The sequence below is a fragment of the Pelobates fuscus genome, chromosome 3 (assembly GCF_036172605.1).
Source record: "Pelobates fuscus isolate aPelFus1 chromosome 3, aPelFus1.pri, whole genome shotgun sequence".
NCBI classification, from domain to species: Eukaryota; Metazoa; Chordata; class Amphibia; order Anura; family Pelobatidae; genus Pelobates; species Pelobates fuscus.
In genome coordinates this window covers 393,587,024-393,609,671 of record NC_086319.1, presented here as the reverse complement: position 1 = coordinate 393,609,671, position 22,648 = coordinate 393,587,024, and the positions used below count along the sequence as shown (strand labels likewise).

At 43.1% G+C, this 22,648-nt stretch overlaps 1 protein-coding gene and 2 non-coding genes across 3 annotated transcripts; all 3 read left to right on the top strand.

The window, feature by feature from the left end:
- Positions 1–1,597: 1,597 nt before the first annotated feature.
- TRNAL-AAG (transfer RNA leucine (anticodon AAG)) lies at positions 1,598–1,679 on the top strand. The gene has a single exon. It is a non-coding gene; the product is annotated as a tRNA-Leu (tRNA).
- Positions 1,680–5,851: 4,172 nt separating this feature from the next.
- Positions 5,852–10,821, top strand: LOC134601511 (transcription factor HES-7-like). The gene is made up of 4 exons (XM_063446018.1): positions 5,852–6,056; positions 6,287–6,382; positions 8,259–8,337; positions 10,292–10,821. Exons 1-4 carry the CDS (start codon positions 6,021–6,023, stop codon positions 10,777–10,779), a joined length of 699 nt encoding a protein of 232 aa, XP_063302088.1. The 5' UTR covers positions 5,852–6,020; the 3' UTR covers positions 10,780–10,821.
- A 7,997-nt stretch (positions 10,822–18,818) lies between these two features.
- On the top strand, positions 18,819–18,890 carry TRNAH-GUG (transfer RNA histidin (anticodon GUG)). The gene has a single exon. It is a non-coding gene; the product is annotated as a tRNA-His (tRNA).
- The last annotated feature ends 3,758 nt before the right edge of the window (positions 18,891–22,648 follow it).

Genomic DNA, 22,648 nt, shown 5'->3' with positions numbered 1-22,648 from the left:
TATTTCCTTATAACTCCTGAAAAGTGGTCATGCGATATCGGAAAGGAATGAAATAAAACCCAAGACTTTGAGTCCCATGCAGGAGCATGGAGCGAAGGCAGGAGATATTGGACACTGAGCTTGTTATAATCAATCTGATCCTTTATAGAAGGATGCCGCTTTGCCCCCCCAACCATAGTCCTGACCAACTGAAGGCCCTTTGAGCTCTGATGAATTAATAACTTACTTGAAAAACAATTAAGGGCAAAATTTAGAATAAAAAACTCACACTGGACAACGAGTGTAACACGGTGTAAACAATAAATTAATGAAAAAATTTGACTCTTTGTAGAAAGAACAAGCGACCTGGTAAATCGTGTGTGGCACGCATTTATTACACTTCATGGCAAATGACTATCAATTGTCATTTTGAATGATTGCAATGAGACTCAGCTCCTCTGAGTTGGTGACATATATTTATCAATTGGCGGTGCTAGCTCAAAATTCCAAATTCTAGAAAGTTAGTTATAGAGTTACTCCAACCCTTTAGGTCAGTTTACATTTTTGATTTTACAATGCATTACTGGGCATTGCCAACAGGTTCCCCGTGCCATTAAGATGTAATATAAAAGAGTTTAAATGTTCCTGTAATGCAGTGCAAGGCAAAGCTCCAGGCGCTGAACTCACTCCTCTGTCTGACGTCAGCAAGTGCCTCGTACGGTGTGCTCTGAGCCGGTGAAAGGGAGGTGGGAGGGATGAGGGTCCTAAATGTTTTGCAACATCAGTAATGGAGGGAGGCGGGAGGGAGCGCACAGATGCAGGGAAGGAGGGAAGAGTGATTTTTCCTTTGTAGGCACCCTGCCTGAAAGGATGAGGATTATTATATCTGCTGCTAGCGCACTGTGCGCACTGACAACAGATGTAAAATATGCACAGAATTGACATTAGGCAGCCTGGAACAGAGAGCCGGGCTGCCAAAGTCACGTGTGCCACGGTGTAATTTGCCCCCGGCACAAAAATGCAAATATCTATGGATGTGTAGTGGTTTAAGCAGAAACACTGCGCATCCAGACTCATACCACCACCATCACTTCAAATCACTGAAGTGGTCATGGTTGTTAAAGTAACCTTTTAATTTACCGATACTCCGTTTAGTGAACAAACCTTCAAACATTCTCCAAGATGCCAACATTCATGTCAAATGATCTAAGTGCCAAAACAGAGACAAAAATTAAACATCCACCCAGCAAACACAGTCTATGAATTCAAAGATTAGGATTTATGATTCATTTTAACATTCAGTTTTTTTTATATTATTTTCTGACACTTTCTGATCTGGACATTCCATTTTACATATGTTTTAGACTGTCAAATTTTGGGTAAATGTTCTAAATGTAAAGATCTGTACATAAATAATAATAACAATAATAATAAGATATATTTCTGTAGCCCAATGCATTTGCCAGACCTTGTATTATTTCAAGGTGCACATGTTTGTATACATTGAAAAGTACATACCAGTAAATACTCATAGAAACATTGTAAGTACTGGATAAACTCATTGTAAGTACTGGATATTTCTGATATTAGAAGTTGTAACAACAATACGTTAGTCAAAGGTAGCGTGGCCGAGCGGTCTAAGGCGCTGGATTAAGGCTCCAGTCTCTTCGGGGGCGTGGGTTCGAATCCCACCGCTGCCAGTACTATTTTATTACTTCACACGGCCCAGTTTATTTTATAGCCCAATTAATATCATAAACACATTTTTCAATAATAACCATTGTACACTAATAAAATATATATTCAACACACAATGGCTTAAGGGAGCATGTGGTGCATTTGTAGCAATCTGATTCCTAATCAGAAATTGTGTTTTCAAATAATATTGGGGTTAGCTTTTCATTTATTTATTTTTTATTTATTTTTTTCTGATAGTGTTAAGATATAAACAGCAATAGTCAAAATTCTCTACTTAAAGGAACATTATGCATTTAACACGATCAGAAATTAGAGGGACAAAGGTTTAAAAATAATATCAGGAAGTATTACTTTACTGAGAGGGTTGTGGATGCATGGAATAGCCTTCCACTGTATGGTTGTATTGTATGTACTGGACACAGAAAACAACCAAAGCATTGGTGGTTCAGTGGTAGAATTCTCGCCTGCCACGCGGGAGGCCCGGGTTCGATTCCCGGCCAATGCAAGGTTGAATTTTTTTTTTTCTTGCTGCTCTCTCCTCTACTAAAAGATAAGTTTGAATTTTGTATAATGATACACTCCCATCTCCTGAGAAATTTTAGCTTAGAGATTAAAAGGAAGTCTTCCATGTCTTAATTTATTAAAGTGCCTGTTTAAAGGAACACCTGCACATGTATGAATTGCTTTAGTTAGACCCACATCCAGCAGTATAGCAGACAGCCAGGAGGGAAAGAAAGAAGACGTTTGTCATTGATAGTCCCCCAGGTGAATAATAGCGCACAGGCAACACGAATTGCCGCTGGCGAAAAATGTCACGTTTATTTTTAAGTTTAAGGGGTGGGGGGAGGTCATGGTGTCTAAAAAGACACTAGGGCACTATAGTCACCAGAACAACTAAAGCTCAATGTAGTGATGGTGTCTATAGTCAGTCCCGGCAGGCTTTTTAATGTTAACACTTCCTTTTCACTGCTTAGTAACACCTCTAGGGGCATTCACTCAGACAGCCACTAGAGGTGCTTCTTATTAGTACAGTGCTGGCATTTTGCGTCTCCGCGCTCTGAATGGCGACGCTGAACACTCCCAGTTGAGATGTATTGATTCAATGCATCTCTAGGAGGAGATGCTGATTGTCGCAGCACAGCGTTTTGCCGCACATGCACAATAGCCTCCCAATGCTTTCCTATGGCAAAGCCTAGTCTAGTGAAAGCATTGGACTGGCTGAGATCATCACATTTGATGATCTCGGCCAAGGAGGTGTAACGAGACGGAGCCAGCCACAGCAAGACCGGTGCAGTTCTGGAAAAAAGGTGAGTAAAATCTCCTACTTAAACTAAAGAGATGGGACCGGTAATCTAAACTGTTATTTTACCACTATAGTGTCAGGAATACATGTTTTTGTGCCCTGACACTACCATTTACCCATTCTTGCTGGGCTGTATTTGTGAGCAATGGCTGTGTGTTTGCATGTAATCATGTTTTTGTATGGAGCAGGTTTGTGTAAACGCAGTTTTGTATTTGTGTATGGTTTTGCTATTTGAATGCAGGAGTGTATTTGTGTGTACTACTGTTGGCTTTCCAATGCAGTTGTGTGTTTGCACGCAGTTTGGGCATTTAGAAGGCGGGGTGTGTTTGTGTGTAGCTATGGCATTGTTTGTATATGCATGTGCAAGAGTACAGCAGTGGCGTTGGCTCCTGGCGGGTTGAAGGTGGCACCAGCGAAGGACAGGTTCAGGTAAAACTCACCTCACCAGCCACCAGACCCCCGCTTTCACCGTCTTTTGTGCAAATTCAGCAAAGTCTCCAGACATTGGTGCTTTAATCTACTCCAGAGCAAATTGATCCATTCAGGATTTACCTGCGGAGTCTTATTCATTGAATAAAACCCCACATGTAAATCCTGGACGTATTGATTAGTTAAGGAGTGGATCCAAAGGAATTTGATTTGTTTGTACCAACTGAAAAGAATTTGTGAACAAGTCTAGTAATTAATGGAATGAAACGTTACAAGGCCTGGAGTATCATACTATTTTATAATCTATGCAAGAATTCTAGGTAGTTATGGTGCCTGGAATGTCCCTTTAACCCAGAAATGGTCCCAAGCTCCAAGAACTGTCAATATGTATTGCTGTCCCTTTGAACTTGTCCCTTTGACCAGTATAAATGCAGGTCCTCCTTGTGTGACCCTGGGAATGGACCCTCTGGCCTTTAACACCCTCCTGCTAATTTCTTACTGCAGCTGTAAAGGTGCCAGTGGCTGTCAGGTTGAAGTGTGTTAACCATTTGTCCCGTAAAGGCAATTCAGAGACCTGTGTTCCCAGAAATAATAAATAAATATTTTTTTTCTTTAAAAAGAAAGCCAAATGATAATTATGACATGGTGGATTTATTTTAGAAATTGCTCCCCCAAAAATGACAATAGAAATAGCGCAGTCTATACCAAGGGGTATTTGGCAGTGCGATTCCAGAGTTGCATTCCTATGGCTAGCTTGCTAACTTTTTCTGCTCTTTCTGATATCATTTTAATTCCTCTATATACGCCACAATGAAAATCAATTAACTAATCAGGGCAGTTTTTTAGGGATCCTTACTTGATTAATGAATTGATAACTTTTTTTGCAACATATTAAAAGATACAAACTGCGTGGCGGCATGTAGACATAATGGGGCTTATTCGTAAAAAGTGGGGGAGCGCTGTTTTCACGCCACAATTTTATAGCACCTTCTGTTTGGGCCCATACTGCACCAATATTTTTGTGCTAATTTCTCTTCATTATCTGCGCCATATTTTTCCTGTGCTGTTAGCACCTTTCCCAATAATTTTGTCTGACACCTTCGTTTTGTCATTTTAATGTATCACAAATAGTCGCGTTAACACAACAGAAACACAATGATTTTTATTCGTACCCCTTAACTTGTGTCTTTGAAAACAAGGCAGGTCTGACAATGACAATGTTACTTAAGTTATCGCTGTTTTCTTGCTGGCTCATACCAAGCCTGCTGCATTGTTGTTATGATGCAGTACGCTATTGGTGAAATCAATAGGAAGGAAGTTCAAATATTTTAGGGAAATTTGGTTCTCAAAAGGAGACTAATAGCAATTAACCCAGGTTTCCTGCCTCAGTCCTCTGACACCAGCTAGTTAAGCTCTATATTTGCATGTGAAATGACTCCTGAGTCCTGATTAAAATTAGATGGTTCCTCCCTTACTTTTTTTGGATTTAAATGTCTTTTGAAATTGTCCATACCCTCTAAAACAGTTGATGCAATTCTATCACATTCAAAGTGCAGCACACCCAGCATTATCTAAATGGGTTTTGTCTTGTTGTAGACCTTGACAAAGACACGCATGTTTTGTGTGTGTTTGGGAACAATGTATTTTTGTATCATCTGGTCATTCTAAAGTTGTTGTTTGAAGGGCTTATCTGGAACACTCCAGATTCTTTATTTCTCGCCATTAATCACAGTGATAAAGGCCTTTGTTGCGGAATATTTACTAATGGGACAGACTCAACTGAAAGTGCACCCCTATAATTTTTACATTGAAAATTGAATTGGAAAATTAGGCAGATTTTAGGCTGTGATTACAACTGAGTTTGAGAGTTTTTACAAAAAGAATTATATATATATATATGTCTGTCTGAATGTTGCAGTCTGATTTTTTTAATTCAGTGTATTGTCAGAAACTGTGCCAATGAATGTTTCTGGCACAGCCTTTTTGGTTTCAAATTATTTGGAGAATTCCCAACAATTCCAACATTAGTGAATGTTCTTGTTAGTAAACTCTAAACTGACCCTAAACTGACCTCCTCAATATGAACATTCTGAGAATTAAGTTTAAATGCTTTTGGCCAGCAAATTGTGTAAAAGTTTAACATTTGAGGCAATCTGTTAGAAATAATAAAAAATAAATAAATTATAATTATGACTTGTGATGGACATGTGAATTCGTTTGTGGAGGGTGTGTGACCCTGTTCAACCCAAATAAATGTGCACAGCGCCTTTAAAGTGGGGTAATTAAAACTGGCACAGGTCCTGGAGTGTGATCGGGGGGTTGGAAGGATGGGGCAATTAGGGGGCAGGTTTGAGAGTGTGAAGAAGAGGTGGGTTTATGGTTTTCAGAGCATGTTGAAGAGTGTGAATAGGAGGAACACAACAGGAACAAGAGAAACACGAATGGGTGGGGACTTGGGGGTCTGGGAAGGTCTAGGAGGAGTTAGTGAACTGGTGAGAAGATCGCTGTGAGATTTGGATTCACATAGCAAGGGACAGGGCACAGAGCATCTTCTCCTATCAAGGAGTGCGTTATTTTCTCCAACCTGGATACTTTGAGCCAGTCCAGAAAGATGAGGAACTCTTACCTCAGCAAAGAGGATAAAAAGGTAAATTCTAAAACTACCAAACTTCCTACCCCAAACCCGGACCTTGTAATTCTCTCCTTGACATTCTCAGCTTCTCATATTCAACTCCTGTTTTAAGAAGTATTCTCCTACAGTAGACCTTGCTATTGGTTGCCCAGCTTCCTTAGCCCATTAATGGGCAATTTTCACTCCGTTTTTTTCCAAGTCTTGACCCTCTGTTTCCTCCCCCCGCCCCCTATTTTTATTTTCAGTTAATGAAACCGGTAATAGAGAAGCGAAGAAGAGACCGCATAAACCAGAGCCTGGAACATCTGAGGATGCTTCTTCTGGAAGCCACCAAAGATGAGGTAGGAGCTCCAAATGTGGAATTTAGAATGTTCTCCCGATTGATACAAAACGTGCACGGCTCGGGGGGTGGTGGGGTGGGGATTTATCCTGTTTATTATAATGATACTCAATACTTCTCATCAAGGCTTAACCCCTCAATGTGCTCTTGTGTGTGTGTGTGTGTGTGTGTGTGTGTGTGTGTTTATAGAAGGATGGGTATGGAGTCTGTGGTGGAGGAATGTATATAAGACTGTGGAGGATTAATATGTATAAGGCTGTGGTGGGTCATGTGTTTTATGGGACTGTGGTTGGGTAAGGTGCATGGAGTCATGTGAAGCTATGGGGTATGTAGAGGGCTGGCTTATCTCATACATGAAACCATCTTTTAACATTCAGAATTCATGATTATCCCTACATTTATTTGTACACCCCTATACATTCAAGTGCATGCTCATTCCAACAAACACCCTCATACGTGACCTTTTAAACCGGTACAAATTCACACCCATACATGCCACTTAATAAAGCACACATGAATACACAGGCTCTCATTCACACACCACAACAAAGACCTGCTTACCCTCATTCATGCACACATACCCAAATACCATTTCACACCTAAAAATACAATTTTTTTTATTTTATTTTTTTATATATACATGCACACATGAAAAAATACCCTCTTATACATGCTCACTTAATCATATACATGTATGGATGAGCACAAACAGCCATAGGTAGCAGATGTAGTAGACAACATGGCTACTATACATGGTTTCTCGACACCTCATGACATCAGCAAAGGGTAACTTCTCTCTAGGTTTCCCAGCTCAATAAATCACAAGATCTGACAAAGTTTTAGGTTATAACAAGGTGTTTTTTTTACTTTGATCCTGATGACCGTCCCTGTTAGGGACTGAAACGTCAATCTCTCAGAACTGAATGTCTACTCAATAATGGACATTTACACTATATATACAAGAAGATAGAAAGGTGGGTGAGTGGGAAAGAAAATTAAATGTAAACCAAGTGCAGGCTAGCCTCTGTAGATTGGACACTCCAAATCCAATAATGAGCAAAATATATATACAGATTAACAGGGCGCCACAGTCACTAAATAGGTATATGTGGGGGGAAGAACCATATAATGAATAAAATAGTAATTTATTAATACAGAAGTAGATAAAAATAATAGCACAATAACAAGTGCTCAAATTATATTAGACAGGAACCCATAGGTATAGCAGCTCGCTAATACATAATGCTGAACTGGGCAAATAAGGTGCAGATTTTAAAAGTGCAAAGTGCAGTGCAAGTATAAGGTACAAGATACTAGTACCAAAAATGCACCAAGTCCATAACATATAGCCCAAGAAAAAAAAGGAAAATAAACAATAAAACCGCTGATACCACGATGCAGGGTCCCAAAAGGGACCCTGCATCGTGGTATCAGCGGTTTTATTGTTTATATATGCTGATTATTTTCCTTTTTTTTCTTGGGCTATATGTTATGGACTTGGTGCATTTTTGGTACTAGTATCTTGTACCTTATACTTGCACTGCACTTTGCACTTTTAAAATCTGCACCTTATTTGCCCAGTTCAGCATTATGTATTAGCGAGCTGCTATACCTATGGGTTCCTGTCTAATATAATTTGAGCACTTGTTATTGTGCTATTATTTTTATCTACTTCTGTATTAATAAATTACTATTTTATTCATTATATGGTTCTTCCCCCCACATATACCTATTTAGTGACTGTGGCGCCCTGTTAATCTGTATATATATTTTACACTATATATACCTAAATCTCTATCATGATTATGCACACTTCTATATGTATATGAATTTACACAAATGTGTAAATGTTTTTTGTTTTGTTGTTTTCCATACAGTCTCTGAAAAATCCCAAAACAGAGAAGGCTGATATTCTGACAAAGACGGTGCATTTTCTGAAACTGTGCCATGAGCCAGGTGAGAGAGATCCAAAATATTATCCATTATTTTATGTACAGTTATAGATATATAATGAATTTTGTTCACAGCCAAAGTGTTCCTAAAAGGCACAGTCAGGGCATTACATGCAAAGCAACTTGCATTCCTCATAATTCTTGGCTCACATCAGGCAGGCTCCCGGTATTAACCCCTTAAGGACCAAACTTCTGGAATAAAAGGGATTCATGACATGTCACACATGTCATGTGTCCTTAAGGGGTTAAACCTCACTGAGTTTGACATGACTTTCACCTGCTGAAGGAAGTTAAGTTTAAAAAAATAAATGAAAAAAATAAGCAGGAATATTTTGGCAATGGCTGCACGCATTCATTTAGCAGAAGGAGCGTGACTTGATATTCACTTTTACATACATTTGACAAACTAGTATATAGCACTAGTGTTACTGACAATACAGCAATTCACTTTTAAATGATTAAAAGTAATCCTAAATCCATCCTCTCATTTACTAATTGATTTCCTTGCTGCAACTAACGCTCATTGTAGTTCTGGTGAGTATAGTTTTCAGAGTATTTACATTGCTCCCTAGGGACACCTCCAGTGGCCACTCCTCAGATGACTTGAGTGTCCCTTTAAGGTTCTCAAGGACCATCGACATCACATGCTCCCAGTAGCCAATAAAAAAACCAAACCCAAAAAAACTTTGTACATTTTTTTTTGTTTTGTTTTTTTTAAACCATGTAATGCAAACCTAAAGTGTAACTTTCTTTGATGAAATGTCCATCTGTTATCATGTAATGAGCATTGCAGATGACTGGTTTAATTTAAAGAGCCTCTTCAAGCACCAAAACAACTTTTAGGTTAATGAAGAGGTTTTGGTGTAGAGTTCATTCCTCTGCATTCTCACTGTTCAATTCTCTTCCATTAAGGAGTTAAATCACTTTATTCATGCAATCCTAGTCACACCTACCCTGGCTGACTTGCACAGCCTCCCTACATAATTCTGGAAAAATAGCCTAATTGTTTTAGCATCCTTAAAGGGACACGCCAGGCACCCAGACAACTTCTGCCCAATATTTACCTTGCCGGGTTAACTCCTCCTTTAAACCCCTTCAGCAACCTGGGATGGGGGGGGGGGGGGGGGGGGAGAAAGAGGGGACCTGCAGTGCCAGGAAAATGGTTTGGTTTCCTGGCACTGGAGTGTCCCTTTAATGGCACATACAATTTACGATTTCTTATCTCCTGTTCTGTTATTTGCATTCTAAGCAAACTGTATCCTCCTGTGCGTGATTAAGTTCAATGAACAGGTCAGGAGACAAGGAGTTCTAAAGTAAACACACTGCGTTATAAAATCTACTTTTTTTTATTTATTTTAGTTTTTATGGAGGCTATGTGAGTAACAGCCATGATATCTTTGACTAGGGCTGCATAACCAGAGTGAATTAACTCCTAAATAGCAGAGCATTGAGCAGGGAGACTGCAGTGGCATGATCTATATACCAAAACTGCTTCATTAAACCATAGTTATTCTGGTGCTTAGCGTATTCCTTTAATGAAGGCGAACCAGGATATGACCTCATATGATGAACCTCTTTAACTAGCTCTCAACTATGCAATGTCCAATCATCTTTCATGCTCTCAATGAATTGTTAGTGATCATGGAGAAATATTAGGCAAACATCATCAGCCTTTGAGAATAACTGCCTAATATTTTAAACCCATATTAACAAATGATTTATCAATGTGATTTTGAAACATAATGTTTATAGAAATGTACCCACAGGAAATTCTAATCGCTGTAGAGTAAAATGAGATTTATCAGTTGAAGCAATTTATTTGTATCAGTTTTTATATAAACCATACAAGCATATTTAAGTGAAAATCATCAATGAAGTATATGGAGGTATCATCTCAAAATTCTGTAAAACCCATAATCTTATATGTCTTCACAAACCCTTTACTTTTTCTGGCCTAGGTACAGAGGATGCAATGAAGACCAAGTCTGGGTTTAAAGGTGGATTTCAGGAAGGACTGAGCCAAGCTGCTACCTTCTTAAATTCAACTGCCAGCATTTCTGAGACAAAGAGAGGTTATGTTGTGGAGAAACTTTGTCAACACATGGAAAACAGAACTTTCAAGAGTTTGATAGAACCTGCACAAGAGGGACCACTGGGAGTTAATCACAGGGAGACCATCCCAAGCCTACCTCAGATCTCTAGGATTCCAGTAGAACTGAAAAAAACGGACCAATGTCCTGAAAGACAGTCTTGCACACCACTTCCCCAAAACTACCAATCCTCCTCCAGTTCCGTTGAAGTGTCTGGTTTTAGGCCAGAATCTCCGTCTTCAACGCAAAAAGTCCACACGAACAGCTCAAAAGAATCCGTGCAAAGAACACTCTTTCCCGCTCCTACCTCAAACTCTCATGTACCTCCAACCCTTGTGTGGAGACCCTGGCCATAAATCGTTACTTTTTTTTATTTTATTTTTTGGTATTTTTTTTTTTTTTTTTAGCACTATTGGGTTTATTTGCTAGAGACTTAAAAACTGAATTCGAAAACTTGGGGATAAAGTGCTTATCTGGGAAAACCCTTCCAACTCTACTATACTCAGTTTGGTTATTTTAGCCAAAGTTTTGCCACTTGCTTTCAGTTCGTATCATTATTTATAAGCGCCAACAGATATTGCAGCGCTGTTTAGTTAACTTGAATGTGGTGTTCAGTGAATTAAACACGGAGTGTCAGAGGGACATTGTCACTAGTCCCACTGACTCTCTCAAGCAGATTCATTCACTAACCTGTGAATTGTATGAAACTTAAAACAGGAAATGTAATTTTAGATTAAAATTGAATTTGGAGACTTTATATATATATATATATATAATTTTTTTTTTTAATCCACTATTTTAACCTAAAATTTGCAAATGAGCAGAATTCCATGTTTAGTGAATTACCTTTTTCTTGTAAATACATTTGTAAACTTAACTTATATGTCCATTTTTGTTTATTTTCCCAGCGCTTCCAATGTGTAACGTCTTTGTAAACATGCTTGGTAAATTAAAAGTTCACTTTTTTTAATTTTTTAAATTTTTTTTTAACCCATTGGATTCCAAGTTGAAAATGATATTCATCGTTCCTTAAAAAGCTCTACTTTTAAAAGGGTGTTAAACATTTCAATAGAAGCGAATGTTAAAACACAGCTGGTGTAAAACAGATATGTCTATCTGCAAATGCATGCGGCTTTATACCAACTACTGCCTCAGTTGATCAAGCTGACTGCAAAAATTGTAAAAATGAAATGTAAATTGTCAGACATTCTGTGAAATTTAAGTTTTTAGACCATGGTGTCCAACCTTTTGGCTTCCCTGGGCCGCATTAAATGCAGAGGAATTGTCTTAAATATGGCACTTACAAGGATAAAAAAATAAGGGAGTTATCTACCAAACAAATTTAAGGCTACCAACTAAGGGGGACTATCTACTGAACACATATATATATATATATATATATATATATATATATATATATATATCACACTTAATCACAGACCTACACAAAGTCACATGAATAAACACAATCAGAGATGGACACAAGTATACATATACAATCACAGACATCATTTATCCTTATCAGAATGGAGCGGTTAACCCCGTAAGGACACAGCCTCTGGAATTAAAGGGAATCATAACATGTCACACATGTCCTGTGTCCTTAAGGGGTTCAAAGTTGCCCTACTGGAGGCAACAGAAAATGGCATTAGGCTTGTCAATAAGAGCAAAAAAGTGTAGAAACCACTGTGGTAGTCAGCAGAAGTGGCCAAAATGGTAAACAAAGTTAGCATTTACCGTAGTAATTATAGGAAGAAAAAAAAGGGAGGAAGATACCGATCTATAAGATTAGGCAGAGAGAGGCAAAACAAGTTATAAGAGCTTCCAAAGCACACAAGAAAAGAATATAGCCCAGTCCATTTTTTTTAAAATAAAAAAAAAAGGGCTGAAATTCTTGGATACATAAATGAGGAAAGTAAAACCACGATTAGTTAGGTTAAAGAGGAAATGATGTAGGAGAGTATAAAGGTTTAGCTGACTGCCTTAACTAATATTTTTACAGATGAAAGACCTCAATTAGGAGGAGAAAAGACTGAGTCATTTGTTACACGTGAGTTTACAGAGCAAGCGTTTCTATTTCAGCTGTCTCTCTAAAGTAAAGAGAAAAAAGTCAATGGGACCTGATGGAATACACCCAAAGTTATTAAAAGAGCTTAGTGGTGTGCTAGCAAAACCATTAACAGATTGGTTAAATAAATCATTGTTAACAGGAGTAGTCCCAGAAGATTGGAAGTTGGCGAATGTTGTGCCCGTTGACAAGAAAGTTAGTCGGGAGGAGTTGGGCAGTAAGCCTTACTCCAGTAGTGGGGAAAGTAATGGAAACCATGTTAAAGGATAGGATTGTTGGACATCTACAATCACATGGATTTCAAGATCAGAGACAACATGGGTTTACTTCAGGGAGATCATGCCAAACTAATCTTATTGATTTTTTTTGATTGGGTAACTAAAATAATAGATCAGGGTGGTGCAGTAGACATTGCTTACCTAGACTTCAGTAAGGCTTTTGACCAGAGTTTGCTCTACAATTAGCCGATTTAGGCAGCCGCCTAAGTCCTTGCGGCCACCTAAATCGCCTTAGGGCAGACTACCATGTCGGGTTCCTCGGTCAGAGACTCTGGACCTGACACAGGAGGGGGCCCGGCAGCTTGCCCATAATGCTGCCAGGTGCGAGGCCTCTCCTGTCAGTCTACCCGGGAGAGATCCAGCCTCCTGTCTGCAGCTCTGCTGGGAGTGAGCTGCAGACTGGTATCGCTCGATCTTGTTACCATGGCAATGCTCTGATTGGAGATTATCTGCAGCTCACTCCCCCTCCACCCCCTGTTACTACCCCGCTTATCCCCTGTTACTGCCTCTCCACCCCCTCTACCTCCTGTCACTGCTCCTCCACCCACTTACAGCTCCTCCACCCCACTACCCCCGTTACTGCCCTTCCATCCCCCACACACCATAACACAGCCCCCTCCGCACACACGGTCACCCCATACACTATCACCATTCCTAAACACTTTTAGCCCCCACACTCACAATAACCCTCTTAATCCTGTCACTCTCACCCCCTCCAACCAAACCACTACAGCCCCATCATCCCACATCACAGGCCTTTGCTTTACCACAATTACCCTATCACAATAACCCCCCTTAATCCAGTCAGACTCTTCTTCTCTTGCACTGTCGCACACAGTCCCCAACCCTGTCACACTCACATAAGCCCCTCCAACTGTGCCACACTCACCCCAAACCCTGTCACACTTTCCCTCCAACTCTTCCACACTAATCCTTCCACATTAATCTAATCCTGCCACATTAACCCCCTTAATCTTGTCACACTCACCTCCCCTCATGCACTGCCTCCTCCAAACATGGCACATTCACCCCAACCCTGTGATACACCCCCAACTATGCCACACGCAGCCTGTCAGATTAACTTTCTCCAATCCTGTCACACTTCCCCATGCCTGGTCAAAAACCCTCCTCCAACCATGTCACAATCGCCCCCCTATCATTCTCACCTCCCTCATTCTGTTACTCACCCCCCAACCCTGTGTCATTTATCCCCCTCACCCTGCCACAGTTACCCCTTTACTCACCTTGTCACGGTCACAAACTGAAGACACTCATTATACACACATGCACAAAGGTCACAGGTAGCCCCCATAAACACCACACACCGCAAGCAGCCACCCCACACACATATGGCCCCAGACAAATACTCATAAAGACATTTACACACAAGGATACTCTCTGTCAGACACACACTTTCATGCACATGCACAGGGAGACAATGCCAGACACACTCAGAAATACACACACTGGCAGTAATGTATACACGACTGCCAGGCTATGTAATCATACCCCGCTGTCGTGTATTAATGATTAGCATAACTGCTAATTAAATTTGTTTATTGAAAATAATTTAGTTTGCAAATGATGCCATAACTACAGTCGGAGAGCTCACAACACAGCGGCACAGGGAACCGCCACACTGCAAGCCTCTGAACAATGAATACAGAGACTTGCTCTCTGTATCCAGCGCTGCAAGCTTGTCCTTCAATACAACTACAGCACCTTATACACACAATGCAACCCCTATTTTTTTCCACTTTGGATGTTAGTGGGGGCCTCATGTTTGAGTTTCGCCGAAGGCCTCACAAAGTCTAGAGCCACCACTGCTTTTAATAGACGTGCAATTTGTTTTGGTCTGAATAGGAATTCGGCAGAATTTCGGACAATTCGGACATTCGGGTACTTCCGAATGTCCGAATTACCGATGTCCCGAAGTTCCGAAATGCCGAAGTTCCGAAGCACAGTATTGCCTAAGTACTAATATACTTACCCAGTGAAAGAAGAAGAATGTTACATTGTATACAATTTTAAATAAAAAGTATACAAACATAGCCAGGATTCACCTGTAAGCATTTGCAACACTTACAACAATCAAGTAACATACATTCATATAAAATGTAAGTTACTTGGCCAGTCAGTTTAATGACAGGAATGAATAAGTAGATAACTCCCTAATTCCCACGGTATTAGGGAGCTATCTACTAAAAGGCTGAAAGACCTAAATTGGTCTTTCAGCCAAATTTACTAATACTAAGTAAAAATTACTTAGTATTAGTAAATTATGCCCCTACTCGCTATAGCGCGAGTAGGGGCATGTCTATTAAACAGTGAGCAGCCTGTGGCTGCTCACTGTTACTAAAAAAGTAAATAAGCCCCCCCGGCCCCCACCCCTGAGTGGCGGGTGGGGGCCCTAATGTAAAATAATGAGGGGGACCTATTGTCCTCCCCCCGGGCCCCCACCCCTGAGCGGTGGGTGGGGGCCCTAAATCAGAATAAGGGGGGGGATCTAATGTCCTCCCCCTGGCCCTCACCCCTGAGCGGTGGGTGGGGGCCCTAAATCAGAATAAAGGGGGGGCCTACTGTCCTCCCCTGGCCCCCACCCGTGAGCGGTGGGTGGGGGCCCTAAATCAGAATAAGGCAGGGGGACCTAATGTCCTGCCCCTAGGCCCCCACCCATGAGCGGTGGGTTGGGGCCCTAAATCAGAATAAGGGGGGGGGACCTAATGTCCTCCCCCCTGGCCCCCACACCTGAGCGGTGGGTGGGGGCCCTAAATTATAAAAAGGGGGGGACCTAATGTCCTCCCCCCTGGCCCACACCCCTGAGCGGTGGGTGGGGGCCCTAAACTAGAATAGGGGGGGAACCTAATGTCCTCCCCCCTTGCCCCCACCCCTGAACGGCGGGTGGGGGCCCTAAATTGGAATAAGGGAGGGGAACCTAATGTGGCAGTGGTTTGGGCCCTACAGTAAAATAAGGGGGGGGACCTAGTGTCCTCTCCCCCATGGCCCCCACCCCTCAGCGGTGGGTGGGGGCTCTAAATACTAATAAGGAGGGGGACCTAAGGTCATCCCCCCTGGCCCCCACCCTTGAGCGGCGGGTGCGGGCCCTAAAAAATGTCCCCTCCCAGCAGGGCCGGACTGGGAAAAAAATTAGGCCCGGGCATTTTTCAATCAGAGCGGCCCCCTAAGAAGGGGGCGGGGCCAGAGAGGGTGTGTTTTGTCATCACTAATGACAAGCACACCCCCTCTCAAAGTGAGCAAGTTGGTTCAATGCGCAGAGCCACGCTGAAGAGCTCTGGCATTAGAAAAAGGCTTGCGCTGTGTTTGCTTTTAAATTGTCTCTGGTGTCTCCACAAGTGGAATACCAGAGGACAATTGGGCCAGGAAAGTGTATGGTGCATGTGTTTGGAGCCTGCTTGTGAAATTGCGTGTGTGTTGAGTGTGGTGTGGTATTGTGTAAATAGGTCAATTTCATTTGTGTTTGTGGTGTAATATGTGTGGCTAGGGGCTGTAGATAGTGTGTGTATAGGGGGCATAGTGTTATAGGGGATGTAGCGAGTGTGTGCATACAGGCTGTAGTGTGTGTGTGTGTGTATAGGTGACGTAGTGTGTGTAGGGGTTGTAGAGAGGGTGTGTAGGAGATCTAGTGTGTAAAGGACCCAGAGTGTGTATAGGAGATTGTGTGTGTGTGTGTGTGTGTGTGTGTGTGTGTATATATATAGAGGATTAAGAGTGCATATAGGGTAAGGGATCTAGCGTGTATCTGGAGCGTAATGTGTGTGGTGGTGCAGTGTGAGGGGTGCTGTAGTGTGTGTGTTTGTATATATATATATATATATATATATATTTGGACGTATTGTATGTGTGAGGGGCGCAGTGTGTGTGTATTTAAGAGGGGTGCTGTGTGTGAGGGTGTTTTTATCTGCCGTCACATTCTAGGTTTCTAATTTTCTTTGTCTGTTAACTCACTGAGGGTTATTTTATATATGTGTATGTGTGTGAGCGAGGGTGCGGTCTGTCTGAGGGTGCGGTCTGTCTGAGGGTGCTGTCTGTCTGAGGGTGCTGTCTGTCTGAGGGTGCGGTCTGTCTGAGGGTGCTGTCTGTCTGAGGGTGCTGTCTGTCTGAGGGTGCTGTCTGTGAGTGAGGGTGCTGTCTGTGAGTGAGGGTGCTGTGTGTGTCTGAAGGTGATGTGTGTGTCTGAAGGTGATGTGTGTGTCTGAAGGTGATGTGTGCTGAGTGTGTCTGGGTGCGCTGTGTGTCTGGGTGCGCTGTGTGTCTGGGTGCGCTGTGTGTCTGGGTGCGCTGTGTGTCTGGGTGCGCTGTGTGTCTGGGTGCGCTGTGTGTCTGCGTGCGCTGTGTGTCTGCGTGCTGTGTGTGTCTGGGGGGGCTGTGTGTGTCTGGGGGGGGCTGTGTGTGTCTGGGGGGGGCTGTGTGTGTCTGGGGGGGGCTGTGTGTGTCTGGGGGTGCTGTGTGTGTCTGGGGGGGGGGGCTGTGTGTGTCTGGGGGGGGGCTGTGTGTGTCTGGGGGGGGGGGCTGTGTGTTCTGGGGGTGATGTGTGTGTGTGTGAGGGGGCTGTTGGTGTGATTTTTTTTATTTAAATATTTTAATTTAAATATATTATTAATTAAAAAAAAAAAAAAAAAAAGTTAGATCCCCCCCTCCCTTCTTACCTTTAGCATGGGAGGGGGGGAGCCGTTCTGCCTGCGAGGAGCCAAGGAGCAGCTTCCTTCCCTGGTGGTCCAGTGGTGAGAGTGAACTCTAACCTGCCGGCTAGAGTTCACTCTCGCGAGATCTGAGCGTTGCCGCGGTAACCGCGGCAACGCTCAGACCTCGCGAGAGGACCCGGCGGAGCTGCTGGATTGAGCTCCGCCGGTGCTCTCTGCTGCTTCCCTCACACCCCACAGCCGGCGGCCGCCTGTCAGTGTCTCTGGGCCGGTGAGGGAGATCTTTGATCTCCCCACCGGCCCATGGAGGCTCAGAGCAGGGCCGGCGCTCGGATAGCGCTGGCCCTGCTGGGGCTGGCAGGGGAGATCCTGTGATCTCCCCTGCCGGCCTCGGCCCCACGGCCATCGCGGCCCACCGGGCATTTGCCCGGTATGCCCGATGGCCAGTCCGGGCCTGCCTCCCAGCCAGAATATTTGATAGAGTCCTAACCTCAACATTTGAGGAGAGGGATTTAGGGGTGATTATTTCTGATGACTTAAATGTAGGCAGACAATGTAATAGAGCAGCAGGAAATGCTAGCAGAATGCTTGGTTGTATAGGGAGAGGTATTAGCAGTAGAAAGAGGGAAGTGCTCATGCCATTGTACAGAACACTGGTGAGACCTCACTTGAAGTATTGTACGCAGTACTGGAGACCGTATCTCCAGAAGGATATTGATACCTTAGAGCGAGTTCAGAGAAGGGCTACTAAACTGGTTCATGGATTGCAGGATAAAACTTACCAGGAAGGGTTAAAGGATCTTAACATGTATAGCTTGGAGGAAAGACGAGACAGGGGGATATGATAGAAACATTTAAATACATAAAGGGAATCAACACAGTAAAGGAGGAGACTATATTTAAAAGAAGAAAAACTACCACAACAAGAGGACATAGTCTAAAATTAGAGGGACAAAGGTTTAAAAATAATATCAGGAAGTATTACTTTACTGAGAGGGTAGCGGATGCATGGAATAGCCTTCCAGCTAAGGTGATAAATGTTGAGTTTTAACGATGAGGGAGTTTAAACATGCGTGGGATGTAAGGCTAGCCTAGAAATGAGAGACTAAAGAAAGTATTTAGAAAATTGGGCAGACTAGATATACTGAATGGTTCTTATCTGCCGTCACATTCCAAGTTTCTATGTTAGTTAAAGAAATTATCTCATTTTGCCTATTTTGATTTAAAGTTTGAAATTCTTGGACTTTAGTGAATATATTCCATTACATTGATGCATATTTATTACCAAGTATACATTACACAGCAAATAAAATCAATGTATACAAACGCACTCTCTCATCCTTCACCTTCCAGCTAGAGATATCTTCTCACCCATCACAAGGTGGCTCGCCGTGATCGTATAGTGGTTAGTACTCTGCGTTGTGGCCGCAGCAACCCCGGTTCGAATCCGGGTCACGGCAGTTTTTTTTTTTTCTCTTTTAATCTTTTTCTTAAAGTCGCACTGCCCCCCCTGTAAAATGAGTATTTGATAAATATAGGGACTACTTTGTCTGTGTTTTTCCTATGTCTGACATTTCTGGACACTAGACAAAGCTACCACTGTCTACAAGCCTTATCTGCTTCTATACAACAGTCTCTACCCTCTACATTACAGCCCAATCCTCCCACACTACAGTCCCTATCTTTCACTACACATCTGCCTCCTACATTACAGCCCCATCCTCCCACACTACAGTCCCTAACTCCCTTAAACTTTAGCCCCATCCTCGCACACTACAGCCTCTATCCTCCTCTACACTACAGCCCACAACTCCCATATGCTACAGTTCCTAACCCTTTACACTGCAACCCCTATCTCCCTCTACACTGCAGCCCCAACACCCTTACTCTAGAGCCCCATCAGTCCACACTACAGTCCCCAACATTCTTTACAACTGCCGCATCATCCCACACTACAGTCCCACCCCACTTACACTACAGCCCTATCTTCACAAACTACAGCCCCTCTATCCCCTTGCTCCACAGCCTCTACCTCCTATTATTATTATTATTTTTATTATTATTATTGCCATTTATTTAGCCCCAACAGATTCCGTAGCACTTTACAATATTATAAGAGAGGGGATTAAACTATAAAGAGGACAATTACATGAAAACAATAGGTTGAAGAGGACCCTGCCCAAACAAGCTTCCAGTCTATAGGAGGTGGGATATAAAACACATTAGGACAGACCCCAACCACTTGCACTACAGCCCCATCATCCCACATCACAGGCCCAAATCTAAACACTACTGTCCTATCCTCCCACACTCTAGCCCCTATCTCTCTTTACAGTATCCTACACTACATACCCCAACCTCTTTATACTAAAGACCCATCCTCCCACACACTATAGCCTCTTCTTCTATGCTACCATTTCTACCTACTATACTACAGCCTCTACCTCCTACACTACAGCCCCCATCCTCCTTATACTGCAGCCCATCATACATAATCTACCCCTATCACCCACAAACACACACAACACGCTCATACCTCCATTCACACTACAGCCTCTATTTCCCCGTCACTCATGCTATAGCCTTATTCAAAAACCCCAGCCCCTGTCACACACACACACACACACACAAACACTACAAATCCTATCCATACACAGAACACCACCTACCCTGTCAAGCATTGCCACACCACATGCTAGGTCCCTTAAAACATGCAAAACATCAAGCAACCTCTCCTCACACAATACCACAACAAGCAGCCTCCCTTCACACAATACCACAAGCAACCTACCCTCACACAATACCACAAGCAACCTCCCCTCACACAATACCACAACAAGCATCTTCCCTCACACAATATCACAAGCAGTGTCCCTTCACACAATACCTCAAACAACCTCCCCTCACAGAATACCTCAAGCAACCTCCCCTCACAGAATACCACAAGCAGTATCCCCTCACACAATACCACAAGCAGTGACCCTTCACACAATACCACAAGCAACCTCCCCTCACACAATACCACAAGCAGTGTCCCTTCACACAATACCTCAAACAACCTCCCCTCACAGATTACCTCAAGCAACCTCCCCTCACAGAATACCACAAGCAGTGTCCCCTCACACAATAACACAAGCAGTGTCCCTTCACACAATACCACAAGCAACCTTCCCTCACACAATACCACAAGCAGTGTCCCTTCACACAATACCTCAAACAACCTTCCCTCACAGATTACCTCAAGCAACCTCCCCTCACAGAATACCACAAGCAGTATCCCCTCACACAATACCACAAGCAGTGACCCTTCACACAATACCACAAGCAACCTCCCCTCACAGAATACCACAAGCAGTGTCCCTTCACACAATACCTCAAACAACCTCCCCTCACAGATTACCTCAAGCAACCTCCCCTCACAGAATACCACAAGCAGTGTCCCCTCACACAATACCACAAGCAGTGTCCCTTCACACAATACCACAAGCAACCTTCCCTCACACAATACCACAAGCAGTGTCCCTTCACACAATACCTCAAACAACCTTCCCTCACAGAATACCACAAGCAGTGTCCCTTCACACAATACCTCAAACAACCTCCCCTCACAGAATACCACAAGCAGTGTCCCTTCACACAATATCACAAGCAGTGTCCCTTCACACAATACCTCAAACAACCTCCCCTCACAGATTACCTCAAGCAACCTCCCCTCACACAATACCACAAGCAGTGTCCCTTCACACAATACCACAAGCAACCTTCCCTCACACAATACCACAAGCAGTGTCCCTTCACACAATACCTCAAACAACCTTCCCTCACAGATTACCTCAAGCAACCTCCCCTCACAGAATACCACAAGCAGTGTCCCCTCACACAATACCACAAGCAGTGTCCCTTCACACAATACCACAAGCAACCTTCCCTCACACAATACCACAAGCAGTGTCCCTTCACACAATACCACAAGCAACCTTCCCTCACACAATACCACAAGCAGTGACCCTTCACACAATACCACAAGCAACCTCCCCTCACAGAATACCACAAGCAGTGTCCCTTCACACAATACCTCAAACAACCTCCCCTCACAGATTACCTCAAGCAACCTCCCCTCACAGAATACCACAAGCAGTGTCCCCTCACACAATACCACAAGCAGTGTCCCTTCACACAATACCACAAGCAACCTTCCCTCACACAATACCACAAGCAGTGTCCCTTCACACAATACCTCAAACAACCTTCCCTCACAGAATACCACAAGCAGTGTCCCTTCACACAATACCTCAAACAACCTCCCCTCACAGAATACCACAAGCAGTGTCCCTTCACACAATATCACAAGCAGTGTCCCTTCACACAATACCTCAAACAACCTCCCCTCACAGATTACCTCAAGCAACCTCCCCTCACACAATACCACAAGCAGTGTCCCTTCACACAATACCACAAGCAACCTTCCCTCACACAATACCACAAGCAGTGTCCCTTCACACAATACCTCAAACAACCTTCCCTCACAGATTACCTCAAGCAACCTCCCCTCACACAATACCACAAGCAGTGTCCCCCCTCACAATACCACAAGCAGCCTCCCCTCACACAATACCTCAAGCAGCTTCCCCTAACACAATACCACAAACAACCTCCCCTCACAGAATACCACAAACAACCTCCCCTCACACAATACCACAAGCAACCTCCCCTCACACAATACCACAACAAGCAGTCTTCCCTCACACAATACCACAAGCAGTGTCCCTTCACACAATACCTCAAGCAACCTCCCCTCACAGAATACCACAAGCAGTGTCCCCTCACAGAATACCACAACCAGTGTCCCTTCACACAATAGCTCAAACAACCTCCCCTCACAGAATACCTCAAGCAACCTCCCCTCACAGAATACCACAAGCAGTGTCCCCTCACACAATACCACAAGCAACCTCCCCATACACATTACCACAACAAGCAGTCTTCCCTCGCACAATACTACAAGCAGTGTCCCTTCACACAATACCTCAAGCAACCTCCCCTCACACAATACCACAACAAGCAGTGTCCCCTCACACAATACCACAAGCAGTGTCCCTTCACACAATACCTCAAACAACCTCCCCTCGCAGAATACCTCAAGCAACCTCCCCTCACACAATACCACAAGCAGTGTCCCTTCACACAATACCACAAGCAACCTCCCCATACACAATAC